We start from the raw sequence: 19,138 nt of genomic DNA, 5'->3' as shown, positions 1-19,138 counted from the left end.
TATATATATATATATATATATATATATATATACATGTTTTATTTACCCATTCCTTTTGTTAAATGCTCTTGATTATAGTGCCTTTTTCATTCAGCTATTTTGCTCCTTTAAAATAAGAAATCCTTTCCTCCCAAATGATAAAATGCAAAGAAAAAAATTTGCTCCCATTTTTTCCCTTATCTTGCAAATCTGTGAAAGAAAACAGTCATTTGAAATTCACAATTATCATCAATTAACTTGAAAGAATACAGAAAAAATATAAATGAAAAAGAAATTGTGTGAAAAATAATTTTACTAAAAATAAACTTGAGGCCTCATCCAAGAGAGCCGTTGTTAGAAAAAAGGAATGAGGAAATAAATTAGTATAATGTTTCTGAGACTCTCTGAAACAAGAAATTTAAGAGGTGGAAGAGAATAGATCTAAAAATGTCTGAATTGCTCTGCTCCTTCCTGCCAAAAACAAGGAACGAACTAAAAAAGACGCACAGACTTTTGGGGGCAAATGAGTGGAGGTGCTCTACTACTGAATGGGATATGTGATGGTTAATTTTTTATGTTAATTTGACTGCCCAGGTATTTGGTTAATCACTGTTCCTGGGTGTATCTGTGAGGGTGTTTCTGTATGAAATTAACATTTGAATCAATACACTAAATAAAGCAGATTGCCCTCCCCAATCTGATGGGCTTCATCCAATCCACTGAAGGCCTGAACGGAATAAAAGGCTGAGTAAGAAAGAATTCTTTCTGCCTGACTGTCTTTGAGCTGGGACACTGGTCTCCTGCTTTCAGACTCAGACTGGGACTGGAACTTACATCATTAGCTCTCCTGGTTCTCAGGCCTTTGGACTCAGACTGGAACTATACCATTAGTTCTCCTGGATCTCCAACTTGATGACTACAGATCTTGGACATCTCAGACTCCATAATCATGTGATCATATAAGCCAATTCTCCTTAGAGTAAATCAATCAATCTCTCTCTCTCTCTCTTGCTCTCTCTCTCTCTCTCTCTCTCTCTCTCTACACACACACACACACACACACACACACACACACACACACATATATATGTATTTCAGAATAATGATATCTCATTAGGGAAGACTAAAGGATTATATCTTATTGTTTCTATTTCTCCAGAGAACCCAGAATAATAGAGGACAGAAGTAGAAGCCTTGGTATGTAAATTTCAAGAATTATGCAAAAGAAGGATGATGGTATCCTAAACATGCCCATAATATCCTGTTTGTACCTCCACGTTCACACCAATGCACTAGATTCTAACTACTCACTCAGCATCATTTTTTTTCTCCTGTTATACAAGTGACTAGCACAATGCTTGGCTAATTGCATTAGCCAATAAGTTACAAATGAGTAAACAAATGAGTGAGCAAATAACTACAGGTGTATAAATTTCAAGTAGGCTAAATGTTAGCAAGCTGAGGTCATCTGATCATTTTATTTTTGGGAGAAACAATAGGTGATAATTTTCCTTTGTTTAGAACTAATAGTTTAAATCTGAATAAATACAAATTAAAACAATGTTTAGTGAAAAGGCAGGAAAAAACTTCTAATTGTAGCTTATGGTTAACTATATCTCTAAACTATATTTTGCTCTAGAGTACAAAACATTTTCCTCCTAAGAATAATCTATATGACAAAGAATCTAAGTTTTAAATATTTGGATTCTAATCATCTGTAAATTGGGCTTGTCACAGAATATTATAAAACTATTTGAGGGCTTCCCTGGTGGCGCAGTGGTTGCACGTCCGCCTGCCGATGCAGGGGAATCGGGTTCGCGCCCCGGTCTGGGAGGATCCCACATGCGGCGGAGCGGCTGGGCCCGTGAGCCATGGCCGCTGAGCCTGCGCGTCCGGAGCCTGTGCTCCGCAACGGGAGAGGCCACAACAGAGGGAGGCCCGCATACCACAAAAAAAAAAAAAAAAAAAAAAAAAAACTATTTGAAATTCAGTTAAATGGCTAAATCTCAAATAGTGTTGGCCTTCCAGTAGTTGTGAATGAAGAATGACAAATTTAGCCATATTAAATTCACGGAAAAAATTAAAGCCCTCAATATAGTCACATAAAATTGGTTCAATACACACAACCAACTTCTGAGAAAGATAATTCACAAAGTACGAGTTGGAAAGTATAATCTCTTAAAGAGAGAACAATAAATGCATATGCTTCTTAAAGATTGGAAGAACACAGATTCAAATGTCGCACATTCTGAGACAAATTCAGTTGAAATGGAAAAAATAATACATATTTATTTGCCACTTTGACAATATAATTTTTCTGTAAAGGACAATTTTAAGTGGCCTGAACTAGGTTACCATAGTTGTTAACTCACGTTTCTTTGTGTATGTTTATCATATATAAAGAACCACAGGAAATTTCTCTTTCCATTTGCTCTAGTTGTATTTTTTGGTCTCTGAGAAACTATAAGAAATTTATTCCCAATACAGAGTCAAAATATTCCCTAAAAATTTTAAAGTAGTGAATAAACATTTAGTTTTTAAAGTAGCAAAAATTTTTTATTACTTTACGATCCTCAGAAATCTTAAGAACCAGACTAACCAATTTACACATTTTTTAAAAAGTAATTAAATTCAGGAAAGATAAATGATAAGCAGTAATTTGTGAAATGAATGTTTACTTTGGTATATCCTTACCTATGCAAGGTTATTACTAAAGAAAGGATTTAATGTTCACCTTTAGCTGTAGTGCCTTCTCTAAGTTTTCAATCTTTCTTTCAGCATTTCTCAGCTTCTTTAGCTCCTCTGAGTCTAAGAAAGAGCTCTTTGGGGACAAAGACCTTGAGCGTTTCACAGGTGGTTCCTCGAGAATAAAACAAGGACATGGTTGAACTAGTTGGAACACTGGATTATGAAAGACATGCAAAATTAAAGAACAAGTAATTCTGAATACTAATAATGAATTATAAAAAAAATCTTGCATGGAATACCAGAGAAATAACAAGCAGAATTACCACAGTGCTACCGCTAAAGGTTTCTCTGTGACTCATTAATGAGAATATTCATTTACATTTACATTGTTTCTTTCAGAATAATGATGTCCCATTAGGGAAGACTAAAGGGTTATAGGCTCAGAAATGCAAGAAACCTCATTACAAAGGAGGGGATAGAGGCTGGTCTAATTGCTCTATAAGGGTCCAAGGTTACACTTGATAGGACAACCAGAAACAAGAGGGAAAGGATTTTTTTCCCTTTGAAATAGTTTAACACACTGTGAAGTTGAAGGAACAATATGCTTGAGGAATATAAATACAACAGACAGTAGATCTTATATCATAATGACCATATGGTCATTAACTATAATGTGGCTAACTAGAGACAAGAATGTGTGTTTATATTATGTACAGCTTCATATACCAATCTGGAGAAGGAATATGTGAAAGCAACTATTAAGCTGGGCAACATATTGTTCATACTTACTGCATGTCCTTATGAAAAAGAAAGAAAATTCTTTCAAAATATCACTCTCATTTTCTTGACTTTTGTTAAAAGCAATGAAACATCAAAGCAGTACACTTTTAAAGCTCAACAATACAGCACACAACCAAATTAGGCCTATAAGGTCTCTCAATTTTAGGAGTATTTTCTTTCATTTAAATAAAGCTCAGTGCTGTGAAACTACTCCAAAATGGCAAGAAACATATAATGCAGTTATGCTTAAATACATACATACATACATAAATAAAGCTAGTTCTTCTGAAAATTACTAATAATATTAAAGAGAGTAAATAAGAATGCCACAGAAACATAGGTCTCATTTTAAATACTTCCTTTATTAAGACATTTGTCCTACTCATAGGAAAAAATGAAAAGAATGAGAAACAATTATCTTGAAAACATGATCTTCTACTTTTAAAAATATTTTCTACTGCTGAAGTAACAAGGGTGAGAAATATACCTCTAAAACTCCTTACTTTTAGGAAAAGCTTAATTCAATTTATATAGAAATAATATATTTACAATGTGATATTCTGAAATGTTTATATTAATGTTCATAGAATCTTTTGCAATATAATAAGAATATGCAATAACTACTACAAAAAGGAAAAGCTGAGACATTAATAAATAAAATCATGCCACAAAAAATTTGCTTATTATTCTCCACTGTTACACCTTTAAATCTGAAAATATGTAACTGCACATATTAATGTTAAATTCCATTTTATAGTTTATATTCCACATGGGCAGTATTTTAAATATCACATCTGAATGAAATAGAAACATTAAGATATATTTTTCTTCCAATTAAAATTAGAAATTGAATTAAGGACTAATACCACATTAAAATTTCTACTTAATTTATCTATAGATTAGATAGATGAGGGATACTTATCAAAACTTTTTAATATAAGAATGTTAATTTACTGCAAAAGAGGTATATCATTACTAATATACTTAATTAATTAAATAAGGAACATATTATTCAGTTCAAAAAGGGAAAACTTGCTACTCCCAACCATGATTTTATAAAACATTTGACACAGAATATTTTTTAAAAGCTTCCAGAAATATAAGCAGAGAAGTAAATGCTGCTGTTTGTTTTTTAACTTCATCACTTGCCTTGCCAGCCTCATCCTGACAAATTCACAAAATGACAAATGTCCCTACCTTATGTTTCCTTTCAGTACTTGTCAAGATGCTCTTCTCTGAAGAACCCTTGTTGGTAGATCTGTTCTCTGATAGTTTTTCATTTGCTATTTTCAGTTTCTCCTGTAAATACTCAATTTCAGACTTCTGTGAGACCATTAAGGTTTCTAAGCTCGATAAAGGTGGCTGTTGAGAAATCAATTTTAAAAAGTATGTTTGTATCTTACATTATTTACACATTCATGCAAATATTTATATATGTTACTACATTATATAAATCATAAGTATTCCAAGAAAGAACATTTCATTTCAAAAATCAACTGTAAACCTGCATTAGCTAAGCTTCTATCATCCTTATAGAATGGCATTTTCAATAAAATAACCAAGAGTCTGTGTAAATATTTTCATAAGTAATACTGTCATACAGCTTTTCAGGAAAAAAATTTAAAGTTGTGCATGATATACACAACTCATCTATAAAATTGTTTCAAATTAATGATTATACACATAGGTATTTCTTCAGTAAATGCTCAATGCAATACCACTGAATATAAACCTGAGAAAAGGAAACCAACAGCACTATAGGTCTAATTAGCTTTTAATGTATTATAATTTAGTAATAACTCAAAGAACTCTGATACTTTTTAAAGTCAGCAGAGTTCACAGTATTCTCCTTTGAAATTTATTCCCATGCCAGATAAACTGTTAATGGTAAGCACCACATTTTAATAACAGAAATCACAGGAAAATTAAGTTTATAAGAAACCTATTCATGAAAACTAGCATTCAACAAAATTGTACCACCATCTTAACTGAATATACTTGAGACCATTAAAATCCATGCATATACACTATTTCAAATTAACCACTCCATTTACAAAAAACAAAAACACTAGATCATAGTGAAACCAAGTTTTTGTTGATTTCCAGGAAAGAAAAGTCAGATATTATAATTCTAATACTATAAACATGGATCCAGTAGCCCTGAAAATAGTTTCACTTAAAATGTGGAGAGCCCCATCCTTCCTAAATGATATTCCTAAGGATTATAAGAAAAATATGTATGTTTAACTTTTCTGAACTAACAATGAGAAATATTACCTTTTCCTGGTTTTGACTACTTTTTTCTTTTTTTAGGGGATAGGCAAATTTTTACGAATTCTAACCTGCAATTTTTATAAAGAGAAGGATCATCTCATTATACTATCATCATACTATTACAGTACACTATCATCATACTATTACACTTTCCTCATATATAAGTCACCTGATTTGTTTCCCAATCTTTATTCTATCACAACACTAAATATTTTCCTCAGAATGTTTATATTGTACTGTTACCACACTTACAATATTAAATACTGACTCTATTAGCTTGCATTGAACATCAAATTAAAATACCTTAAGCACTTTTCTTCCAAACTCTAAAGGAGTTTGACCTATTCTTTTCTCCTCCTTTAACCACTGTATGGCTTTTATTTATTCTTTCCTCCTCTTTTGTAAACACATTTATGATGCTTATAAATTTTTCCTTTGGGCTGCCAATCTGAACAATTTACAAAGGCTACCTATTCTTGTTCTGGTTTTGATAAATAAAATTACAAAGAATATATTAATATCACATCATTTACCAAAGAAATTTTAAATAAATTATTCAAAATCTAACAAAACTTTAGAAAAAAACAGGAAAAACATAATTTTAGCTTACTGGTATATCCAATAAGCAATCCTCTGCTCTTTAATAAATGAGTTTTCCAAGTCATCATTGGGTTATAATGCAACAGATAAGAATATAAAAACATGAATATCTGGTCAAGAAGCTGCAATTCTAAATCATTAAAATATTTATGAGGATATTAAAAAGCCTCCAACAGTGGACATTGCTACTATAATAATAAAAGATTTCTTATTTAGGCAGAATTCCTTTAAAATTCGTCAGTAAAAAATAACAGAACTTCAAAATTAAAATACTATTAAAGTAGTGATTAACTCCAGCTCACATAGGAGCCATAATGTAAATAAGTAAGAAAAATGAGTTATGTTTAAATTATAGCTTTAAAATTCATTCGACAGAGACACTTTGTATACATATTGAACATATACATATATACTTTACTTCCACAAGGAAACTTATGCACACTCCCAGTTTTTCAAAAATGGAGTCTTCTTTCTCTCTCTCTTTCTCTCTCGTCTTTTATCACTTTTGCTAGAGATACATGCATATGAAGTATTTCACATTTCTCTTAATATAACCACTTTTAAAAGTATAAGTAAAATTAAACATCAAATCGCAGTCACCCTCATTTTGAGGGAATAAGGAGGGTATTTGTGGTAGTAGCTATTCAGCTCCAGCCAGTTGTTTTCACAGAGGAATGTGGCCCACTACTGCCAGATCTATTGATTTTTCAAAAGAATGGAGGAATTCAAATTTCTAAGAGAAATCTAATTTTAAAATATTGGCCAGACTCAGTCTATGACTCTTGTATCTTGAGAACATGGTGGTGGGAGTATAAACTGCTACAAATTTCCTAGGGAAATTTTGAAATATGAATCAAAGAACATAATAATGTACCAAGCTTTGGACTTTGTTCTAATCATGCTGAGGGTTGATACAGAAAGATATCCATGATAAACTGTTAAGTGAGGAAGGCACAGGTTACAGAAGAATACAGCATACTGTATAGGCATAAATTTCACCAAACCCTGAATTTACAGCATTATTTCTGAATGGAGGTATTATATGTGAATTTTCTTCATACATATCTGAATTTCCTTAATTTTTTTACAATGAACATGTCACTAAATAGTTTTTAAAATGTAATTTTTTCTGCAAATAAAAGGGATAAAAAAGTTCAGTATAAAAATTTCAGTACAGATAGGGGAAATATCAATGAAAGCCTCTATCATGTCATCTCTCAGAATTCACTAACAATAAGTTTGGGATATAGTTCCCATACTTTAAAGAGAAAAGGAAAACCATTTTAATTCTGACCTTCAACTTTTTTTTTTTATTACTAGCTTTATTTTTTATAAGAGCTTTACATTTACAGAAAAACTGAGCAGATACTATAGAGACTTCTCCTACACCTCCCATCCCCACCCACCCAGTTTCCCCTATTATTAACAACTAAAATTAATATGGTACATTTGTTAAAATTAATGAACCAATTTTCATACACTGTTTTTAACTGAAGTCCCTAGTTTATTCAACTTTCCATAGTTTTTACCTAATGTTCTTTTCTGTTCCCTGATCCCATCCATGATACCACACTACATTTAGTTGTCATGTCAGCAACTCTTGGCTGGGACAGTTTCTCAGACTTTTCTTATTTTTGATGACACTGACAGTGTTGCAGAGTACTATTTAGGTATATTGTTTTGATAGAATGGCCCTCTACTGGAATTTGTCTATGTTTTCATCATGATTAGACTGGGGTTATGACTTTTGAGGAGGAAGATCACAGAAGCCATCATATCATATCAAGGGTACATACTATCAACATGATTTGACTGCTGACACTGAACTTGATCACACTACCAAAGTAGTGTTTGTCAGCTTAATTGACTGTCAAGTTACTCTTTTGTCCCCCATTCATACTATACTCACTTAACCAGCTTTTTAAACATAATAATTACATGTATAATTATTATAGGTATAATATATATCTTCATATATCCTTACTTATTCTTACCCTTTTTAAGTGCTGCTTTACAGGCCTAGCAAGATCAAGACAATCAATCGCCTGTCTGTGGAAGTTCACTCCATCTATTGCCCTTAAAATCCTAGAATCTTTGAAAATTTAACTTTTCTTGCTAAGAATTATTAGTATTTTATAAATAAACTTTTTCCTCTAATGTCAAAAATCCTTGTGCACTTTTTAGTTTATAATCTTGGAAGATAATGGTATGGTGCTAGACCATAGATAATCTGATAAGAAATGATCAATGGAGTATGCATCCAAATGCCTCCAATTGGAACTAATCTCTTTAAATAAACTATTATTAATACATAACTTCTTTTTCACATTGATTCACAGAGGCAATTTTGATCAAAAACTTCTGTAAAAGCTATTAGAGTAGAAGGAGGGGGAAGTGAAGCCTTGTGCCAATTACTTTTAAAACATTATATAAATTAAATATCTAGTCATGTTGCTTTAAATTCAAGCAACATTGTATGGCATTACTACAGTGGAGGCTGAGTGAATACTGCTTAATAAATAGAAATTTTTTCCACAACTATCACAATTACAAAGAATTATAAGCTAAATTGTTTTGTCCTGTTAATAAGCTTTAATTTAAAATACTGGGCTTCCCTGGTGGCGCAGCGGTTGCGCGTCTGCCTGCCGATGCAGGGGAACTGGGTTCGCGCCCCGGTCTGGGAGGATCCCACATGCCGCGGAGCAGCTGGGCCCGTGAGCCATGGCCGCTGAGCCTGCGCGTCCGGAGCCTGTGCTCCGCAACGGGAGAGGCCGCAGCAGAGGGAGGCCCGCATACCACAAAAAATAAAATAAAATAAAATAAAATAAAATACTAATTTATTTACTACTTAATTAAAATAACTAGCATTTAGTGAAAAGTGTTGCGTGCCTAGCTTAAAGTAAGCATTTCACATACATTATTTCACTTATTTAAGAAATTTACAAATTCCAAACCTGTCAACACATAATATAGCCTATCGCAAAACAAGAACACTTACAACGGACATGATACCTCAGCAAAAGAAATAGTTTCTCTCCAAGTAATAGCTCACTGGAAATTAAGTATAGGTTAAAACATATATGTGTGTTTAAAATCTGTAATATTTGTGTATATAAAATATCCAACCCCTATGAATATATATATATATACATATATATGTATAAATATATGAGAAACTGACATCTTGAATGACAGTTCTCTGAAAAGCAACTCAAATCCTCTTGGAAGAAGACAGAATATTTTAAAAGTGCATATATATATATATATTTACAAATATACATAAAATTTTCTTCTCATGAAATCCTGAATCTCTACAAAAACTTACATTTCATTTAAAATTGATTTTAGAAATGCAGAAATATATCTATTGCTAATTTATAAAACAGTTAGCTGACTCATCCATAACCTGAGAACAGATGACTTCAATAATAATCATATAGTCTTAAGATAATAAAGAAAAAAGAAAACTATTAAATCAACATGATATCATAAATCAAAATAGTCTTGCCACAAAAGTTCATAAATGGAATTAAGTGTACCAACTTAAACTTACACCTCCTTTTTAGAAAGACTATGAAATTGAGTAATAAATGTATAAACAAAGTCGGCTAGCACTTTTTAAAAAAATTTTATTTATTTATTCATTTATTCATTCATTCATTTATTTATTTATGGCTGTGTTGGGTCTTCGTTTCTGTGCATGGGCTTTCTCTAGTTGCGGCGAGCGGGGGCCACTCTTCATCGCGGTGCGCAGGCCTCTCTTGTTGCGGAGCACAAGCTCCAGACGCGCAGGCTCAGTAGTTGTGGCTCACAGGCCTAGTTGCTCCGCGGCATGTGGGATCTTCCCAGACCAGGGCTCGAACCCGTGTCCCCTGCATTGGCAGGCAGATTCTCAACCACTGCACCACCAGGGAAGGCCCTAGCACTCTCTTTTAAAAATTATAAATATTTGCATTTCTTCCATCCATTCACTTTTAACCCAAATATACTCATTACATTTAGAGATCACAAAATATAATGAAATTATTTACCAAATTTAGGTAAACTTTAAAATGTCACCATTTCCTCTCATAAACACCAACCTAATAACACAATACTGAAAAATTCACTACTATAAAGTAGTCAAATTAAACTTTCCTTTAGTATCTAACACTTGTGTGGTAAAGCCAAATCAGGGCACAGCAAAACAAAAAGGTAAATTTTAATGTCATAAATTTATTTCCATACACCATATAAAGCTTTACACTGAATGGATTACAAATGGATGCTTTACTGGCTTAGAGTCACAACCAGTAGACAACAGTATTTTTGTTGTGAAATTGAGAAACCAAAAGCTAATTATTTCTTCTATGACATGTAAATATCAGGCTGCACTGACAATAATTAGTGATATTTACATGTCACAGAACAGTGTTTAGAGTATTAACTGTGTAGTATACACACTGACTACAGATTCTAATACCAACAGTAAACTAATCCTGGCCTTACTTAAAAATTAGGATAAAAAGACTAAGTGATTTTTCTATAGATTTGTTTTTTTACCTTAAAAAGCAAAATTAAACACAATCAGCTTTTTCCAAAGTATGTTATAAAGCCTCACAGTCTGCCAGATTTCTGAATATTTAAAGTATATCTGTTAATGGTATCCTAAAAAGAATTTCTAGATTCAAGGAATGAAATGTGTAATCCATTACCTATTATAATGCATACTCTAAGTTTTATAAACATTTGACACTTATGTCACCAGTAAAAAAATCAAAATTTGTGCACTAATGGTATAAGCAAGGGACTATGCTTGTTATGCATTATCATCTCTATACATTAAAACCTCAATCATACTCAAACAAATTCACTAAAGTGTGGTTTTCAATCTGCTAACTATGCATTCCATAATAGCCTGTAATTATTAAAAACTGACAAGAAAGCTACGCCACCTGTGTTTATGTGAAGCCAGGTAATGAAAAAAACAACAACGCTGTCATCACCTCTCAATTCCTGATTGCATTATCAAAACTGTAGCCGAGTTTGGCATCTGGGTGTGACCTTGTTAACTGCTAGGGTAATTAAATTTATTCTACTGGGAAAAAGGATGATAAATTATTAGCAAGAAGATTTTGTTCACATTTTATTAAATTGGCCTGTCAAAGGGTTGGCCAAATTATCAAGGGCCTCATTTATTGGAGGCCAGCCATATTGCCACATCTGTTACAATTATTTATAATTTCAGCAGTTGAAAACCAACTGAGTTAGGCATCCGCCATGTAAAGTAATTTACAAATTATCTGATGAGGGAGTGTTTTAGCTTCTCCCTCATTTCTAGCCAGCAGAAAGCCGCGCTGTAATTACAGAACACGATTAGGTTCTTTGGGGAACTTATCTTGCACTCATAGCCATAGTAAGATGCAGCAAGAACATATGGAGGAGCTTGTGCTTCTACTCCCTGAAGCTCGTGACCCGCCTGCCGCTGAGCCCTTGAGTTGAATTTGAATGAGAGTGCCATGGCTAATGTTCTACACATGCACCATTTATGCCACAAAACAAATCGGATCACTGTTAATTATGAAGCAGCTATAATCAGGCCTCCACATCTGTGTAATGTGAAGCGCAGTAGGCTGTATTCCAATAATGTATGACTACCTTTGTGTCACAAATTGCGAGCCATATTGCCTCAGTAGTAGTTACTGAATTCAAAGTAACTCCTTTGATAAAAGCCCATCACATGGATATTTTTATCCAGCTTTACAAAAAATAAAAATAAAAAAATAAAGAAAAAGCAAACCCAAAAGCCTTTCTTTATCAGCTATTGACCAGAACAGTTAAAGCATATGGCACAAGTTCATTAATGAACAACACAGAGCACTCTAATTTAATGAAACCACTTGAGCCATAAAAATCAGATTTAGTTAATTCCCTCTTTTCCATTTTTCACATCTAGCCTAAACCTAGGATCTACTTAATATTACAAGTTATCAAGACACAAAATATATTTTTTACAAATTTATAAAAAATATTAAAAACTTGTGTTGTACTATGAATAACCTTTAAAAAGAAAGGCAAAAATATGGTTTTTTATTTTACAAATTGAATTTCATCACGAATCTCACATAAGAAAGAATAATTATTTCCTTTTTAGAAAGTGAATCCTAGCAGCTGTATTCTAACAAAAAAAATAGTCTTTCTTCCATGAGAAATCTTTCCATGGAAAGGCAGCTACACAAGCTGCACCCAGATGGCAAACCAGCTACAGTTTAATTAATCCACTAAAAGCTATTCAGATTTCAGTAAGGGTAATGTAATTTTGAATAATAGTAGGGAAAAAAATCACTAAAACATTCTTAAGTTTTATTATAGCGGCAAGAGAAGTGCCACTATAGAGTAGTTAAAGCTGAGTTGCGGTTTCTATTATACGTGATACCTTTCTAGATTTTAATATCTTGGGCTGTTTCATACTGCTTGGAACTTAAAGCAGCCTTAAAATATCAGAATATCTATTGGAAGCCTTTTTTTTTTAGAAGAAATAGTTTATTTTTCAAGCAGGGAAGTGAAGTTATATGATTATAACGAGTGTAAATGTTGTGGATATAATACACAAATAGCTTTAGGAAAGAAAAAAGTTTATAGTTAACCTATAAAAGATAAAGACTTCAAATTTTTCTTTTAAATAAAAAAATTCTTCATTTATCAAGGTTAAAAATGATGTCATAATATAATTTTATTACTGTTTTCTTCCGAAGGTTGATTAAATATGAAACTGTCAGGAGATCATTTCCCATATACTTCTGTGGCCATGCCTACCTATACAAATAGATGAAAAATATAAACTCGTTGCGTATAATTAAATCAAGCAATAAATTACAAAGCAGTTTTTACTTAAAATAATGCTGTAGAGTAAATCAACTTTTCAAAATGAGTTTACATATACAAATTAAAAATTAGTTAAGTGTGAGATAAGATGATGATAAGTATAATTTAAAATTACTTATATATGACATTTGTCCTAAATAATTAAAAAATAATTTTGGTGCTGTAGCAGTAAGATACCTAGAGAAAGTATAAGACTGATATTCTTCCATGTTGAAAAAGAGAAAGAAGTATAATTGAAACAATAAGAATAAAAATCATAAAAAGAAAACAAAAGTGAACCAATTATGAATTCTGGCATAATATTTCCCAACTACAGTATGACAAGGCTTAATAGCATTCTGAGTCTAAGTTAAGTTACTACCATCTGATCTCCTTTCTGCCAACTGAGAAATTAAAATAGTTTAGTTGATGCCAAGTAGCCACTATCAATACTAGACTCCCTGATTGGCAAGAAATCAGAGCTAACTAATACCAGTATTTTTTCTCCTTTGCTATGTTGGAAAATTATACATAATCAATTCAGCACTGTTAAAGAAATGACAACTATTCCACATCATAACAAGATAATCCCTTGCAAAACTGATGTTTTAATGCTCCCCCTCCTACTTATTGGAATTGCTGTGTCAAAGAATACTTGGATCACTTTGGGATAGGCTAAATGGGTATGGAACCAGGATATACACTTTTTCATGTGTTCATTTAAAAAGCATTTATCGAAATCAAAGTATCAATCACTGGCAAAGAACAGTGAGGATAAAAGCATAAGACACCAACTTTTCTTGCTTTCAAGGAGCCCACACTGCAGAGGGTAGACAGACAAGGAAAACAATGAAGTTTAATACCTGCTAATGCACAAAAGAGGTGTACATCTCAATCTTAAGAAAAAAGGTTCAGGAAAAAGTTATCAATAATAATCTTAGAACTGAGTCTAGAAGGTCTAGAAATCATTAATGAACTACACAAACAATAAAATGTGAAAATATGTGTGATAAATATTATATAGAGTTTATTTCCTTAGTATATATTTGAGGTCATGTATATAAATACATTTTTAAAATGCAAATTGATAGAACATTTCCATTAAAAAAAATCAAGTGAAAAGTGAAAGTGAAAAACCTCACTAGTTTCCAGAGATGAAAAACAAAAGAATGAATTAACAAGGCTATTTTTAGATGATAATAAAGCTTGCAAGGTTATAAAAAGTGGGCACTCTCATACACTGTGAGAAGATAATTTGGTATAATCTTTCTGGAATGTACTTTAGTGTGCATGGTATATATTCAAAAGCCTGAGGTTCATAATCTTTGACAGAGATTTTACTTTTAAGAATTCATTCTACAGAAACAAGTGATGAGAATAAAGATAGATGAATGAAAATGTTCATCACAGTATTAAATCAGAGGAAATAGAAAAAATATATATTGAAATAAGTTAAATGCCCCAGAGTAGGGAAATATTTAGGTTAAAAAAATGGTACATTCCTACATTAGACTATTAGGCAGTCATAAAAATGTTTTCAAACGTTTAATCATATTATAATGAAATGGTAATTGTACAAGCAGGATACAAATTCATATACTGTATAATTCCAATTACATAAAATATATTTTCTTCATTTACTTTGTATACCCTTTATACAAACACAGAGCCACATGCAGGGTCTAAGACCATGCCTCCCCCTTAGGTTTTCTTCCACCATCATTTGGGGCTGAAGGAAAGGCCACGCATTGGGGCTAAGACCTAATTTCCATAGATATCTTCACCTCAATCTACAGATGTCAATAAGGAACCTTAGGCAAAGCCCTCTCTATCCCCAAATACACTGCCTGCCACCATTATCTGCCTTGATTTCACTAAACTAACCTCATTATGCCTTTTATCCTGATTTATGTGAGTCACCATAAAAGCCCTAACTCCTGTGTCAATGGGAGTTTCTCTTGGAATTTTCATACTCTCATGCTAGTTATGAATTATTTTAAAAAAGAAAAAAGTAAAAACCAAAAAATGAAGCAGTAAGAAGCTTGCAGACTTAAAGTCAAACTGACCAGGCAGATTTGAAAAAACCCAAAATATAGCTGAAGAGTCTACTACCACTCCTCTATTCTCTATCTCACCTTTTACAATTAGACTCTCACTTTCTCCTCCATGTCCACTCACCTCTTTCATATTCCCCATCATGCTGTATCTTTGTATTATATTCTGAGTAATTTTGTCTTCTTAATAGTCCAATTTTCTAATTCTTTCTTTAGCTCAATAATGCATTGTATGAGGGCCCTATTATTACCAAAATCAGATAAAGATAGTACAAAAAGTTATATAACAGACCAAAATTTCAGTCATACATAGAGATTTAAAAAACAAATATCAGTAAGATGAATAAAGCAATATATAAAAGGTTAGAAGTGTCCCAGGTATCAAAAGATAAAACATTTGATAAAATTTATCACCATTTATGATATTAGTTTATCAGACTCCTTAATCTGATAAAAGGGTATCCATAAGAAAATTATGGCTAACGTCATAGCCCATGGCGAAATAGTCCCTTTAGAATTAGGAACAAGGCAAGGACACCCACTCAAACCACTTCTATTGAACTTTTATATGGTAAAATGTATAAAGATCAGTATAACAAATTAGGATTTTTAAGGAAGAAACAAAACTGCCATCATCACATACTGTTTGCATAGAAAACCCAGAGGGTCTAAAAAAAATTTAGAATTATTAAGAGATTATTAGGGTAGCTGGAAATAAGATAAACATTTAAAAATCATTTGCACTGCTATATACAAGAAACAGAAAACCTAATAAAAATGCAAGTATCTAAAACAGCAACAAAAATGTAAGCTACTCAGGGCTTCCCTGGTGGCGCAGTGGTTGCGCGTCCGCCTGCCGATGCAGGGGAACCGGGTTCGCGCCCCGGTCTGGGAGGATCCCACGTGCCGCGGAGCGGCTGGGACCGTGAGCCATGGCCGCTGGGCCTGCGCGTCCGGAGCCTGTGCTCCGCAACGGGAGAGGCCGCAACAGAGGGAGGACCGCATACCACAAAAAAAAAAAAATGTAAGCTACTCAGAATCTAATAAAAGACATTACATATTACATATCTAATTAAGAGATATAAGACCTCTATGGCGGTCTTATACAAACTACAAAACTTTATAAAAACTACAAAAACTTGTAAAACTACAAAAATTTATTTAAATACATTAAGGAAGACCTAACTTGAAGAAGACAGCATGTGCAGGAATAGAAACATTTAAAAAGCCAAAAATATCTGTTCTCCTCAAATTAATCTCCATGAGATTTTTCAGGGAACTCGATAGCTGGTTATAACACTATACTAAAGAGCAAAGGATCAATAATATCCAAAACACTGTTGAAGAATATGGTAAAGAGACCTGTCGTATCAGTTATCAAGACTCATTATAAAGCTACAATAATACAGTGCTGCTATTTCAGAGATTTTTTAAAAATCACCCAATGCAAATGGACCCACTTAAATATGAGCCCATATATACATGCAATAATAAATGTCAGAGATGGCACTGTAGATCACTGAGAAATGGAGTGATTATTAGCACAGTGCATAGTACTGAAACTCATATCCAGATTTTTAAAAAATTAAATTGAATTATCTTCTTCACCACAACAAAAATCAATACCACATAGATTAAAGACTCATATGTGGAAGTCAAAACTATAAGGCTTTAGATGAAAATCTAGGAAAATATCTTTATGAGTTTAAGATAAAGTAGGATTTATTAAACAAGATACAATAAGCACCAAAGTTGAGAAGAAAATATTGAGAAATTCAATGACATTAAAATGAATAACTTCATTTTTCAAAAGACACCATAGAATAAGTGAAAAAAGCTATAAGCAAGAAGATATTTGCAACAATCATAACTGATAGCTAAGACTGTTGATCTCCAAACTCATTTCCTTTTTTTGGAAATGGGCACATACCTCCCAATATTTGGGCGCATGTATTTCCCAAGCTTCTTTGCAGTTAGATAACATGTGGCCAAATAATTGAGTTATAGCTAAGGACATGCCAGCAGAAGTGATATGTACCACTTCTAAGTCTTATTGATAAAAACTTCCTCAATGTGATTCTAGGACATTTTTTCCCTTCTTGCTGGCTGGAGTAGAGATGATTTCAGGACAACTTTAGGAGCCACATTTAAAGCTAGTGGATCCAAAAGATAAAAGGAGACTAGAGGGGCTTCCCTGGTGGCGCAGTGGTTGCGCGTCTGCCTGCCGATGCAGGGGAACCGGGTTCGCGCCCCGGTCTGGGAGGATCCCACATGCGGCGGAGCGGCTGGGCCCGTGAGCCATGGCCGCTGAGCCTGCGCGTCCGGAGCCTGTGCTCCGCAACGGGAGAGGCCACAACAGAGGGAGGCCCGCATACCACAAAAAAAAAAAAAAAAAAAAAGGAGACTAGATTTCTAAATCATTGTTTGGAAGTTGAAAATCCAAGTAATACCCACATTAAACTCATATATAAATAAGAAAAAAATCATGTTAAACCTCAGACATTTGGAGTTTATATAATACAGAAACTGACATTATATCAAATACTAATGTAATAACTAACAAAAGATTAGTATGCAAAATAAAGAATTTCAACAAAGAGATAAACATTCTAATAGAAAAACTGGCAGAGGACACAAACAAGTATTTCATATAACATAAACATAAGATGCTCAAGCTCATTAGAAATCAAAGAAATACAAAATAAAACCAGAATGAGGTATCATTTTACTTCTTTTAAGAATGCAACTAAGAAGTTTATAATTTGAGACAGCCACTTTGGCAAATAATTAGGCATTTTTTTATAAACCTGAATATCTGCATATTCATGACATGTGATTTTACCCTTAGCAATATATGCTAGAGAAAGTTTTGCATATGTGTATCAGGAGACATGTACTAGAAAGTTCATAGCAGCAGTGTGTAAATATTCCTATAGCTAAAAAAATTAAAACAAAAATGTTCATTGACAAAAGGAGTGGATAAATTGTAGCTTATTCATACAATAGACTGTTACACAGAAGAGGAAAAGAATTATAGCTATGCTCAAGAACAATGAGTTACATTACAAAATAAAATTCAAAGAAAAAATCTAGTTGCAAAGCATGATATACATAGAGTATGATATGGCTAAGGTTTAAATAAAAGCTATAAGAAACAATATATTATTTATATTCATTTATATTATTTAACAAAACATAGCTTTAAAAGGCAGGAATTAATCAACAGAAGTCCAAGAAAAGAAGTAAGCTGGGGGCTTCCCTGGTGGTGCAGTGGTTGAGAGTACGCCTGCCGATGCAGGGGACACGGGTTCGTGCCCCGGTCCGGGAAGATCCCACATGCCGCGGAGCGGCTAGGCCCGTGAGCCATGGCCGCTGAGCCTGCGCGTCCAGAGCCTGTGCTCCGCAATGGGAGAGAAGAAGTAAGATGGGATCAGAGAGTAGCACACAGGTAGCATCAAGAAGAGTATTGGTGATAGTTAATGGTGGGTACCCAGACATTACATTTATTCTTTTGTAGATTTCAAATATTTAGTAATAAAATTTTTTTAAAAGAAAGTGAGAACATAAGCTAAAACAACATACAAAAGGACAATTCTCTAACAGTTAGGAAAAGAGAGAATAGAGTATCTGTGCAAATAAATAAAAATTAACAAGCCTGTGGTTAAAATTCACAATCTTATAGCCTGCTGTTAGCCACATGGAGTATATCTCATTCACAGATAAACAGTAATTTTAAGGCTTGGGTTTCTCTTCTGTCCTCTACTGCAAGACATTCCTCCAAGGCAAGAAACAGTACTTCTGCATGGAAAAGATAAACAATCACTCTGAGATAAGAAGAGGCAGTCATTCCGAATATAGCTAGTTAAGAGCAGGGTGGTAAGAAATCAAAGGTCACAGGTTTCAATCCCATATGAACCAAT

At 33.2% G+C, this 19,138-nt stretch overlaps 1 protein-coding gene across 1 annotated transcript in view; it reads right to left on the bottom strand.

The window, feature by feature from the left end:
* CNTLN (centlein) overlaps nt 1-19,138 on the bottom strand; it is a 375,432-nt gene that overhangs the window by 171,786 nt on the left and 184,508 nt on the right. The window contains exons 9-10 of the mRNA XM_024126731.3: nt 4,645-4,809; nt 2,714-2,839 (exon numbers count right to left, since the gene is read on the bottom strand). Coding sequence (XP_023982499.1) covers nt 2,714-2,839; nt 4,645-4,809 — 291 coding nt within the window. The remainder of the gene's footprint in view (nt 1-2,713; nt 2,840-4,644; nt 4,810-19,138) is intronic.

Source organism: Physeter macrocephalus, chromosome 9 (assembly GCF_002837175.3).
Source record: "Physeter macrocephalus isolate SW-GA chromosome 9, ASM283717v5, whole genome shotgun sequence".
NCBI classification, from domain to species: domain Eukaryota; kingdom Metazoa; phylum Chordata; class Mammalia; order Artiodactyla; family Physeteridae; genus Physeter; species Physeter macrocephalus.
The sequence above is the reverse complement of the archived record's forward strand: the minus strand, read 5'-3'. Positions and strand labels throughout refer to the sequence as shown.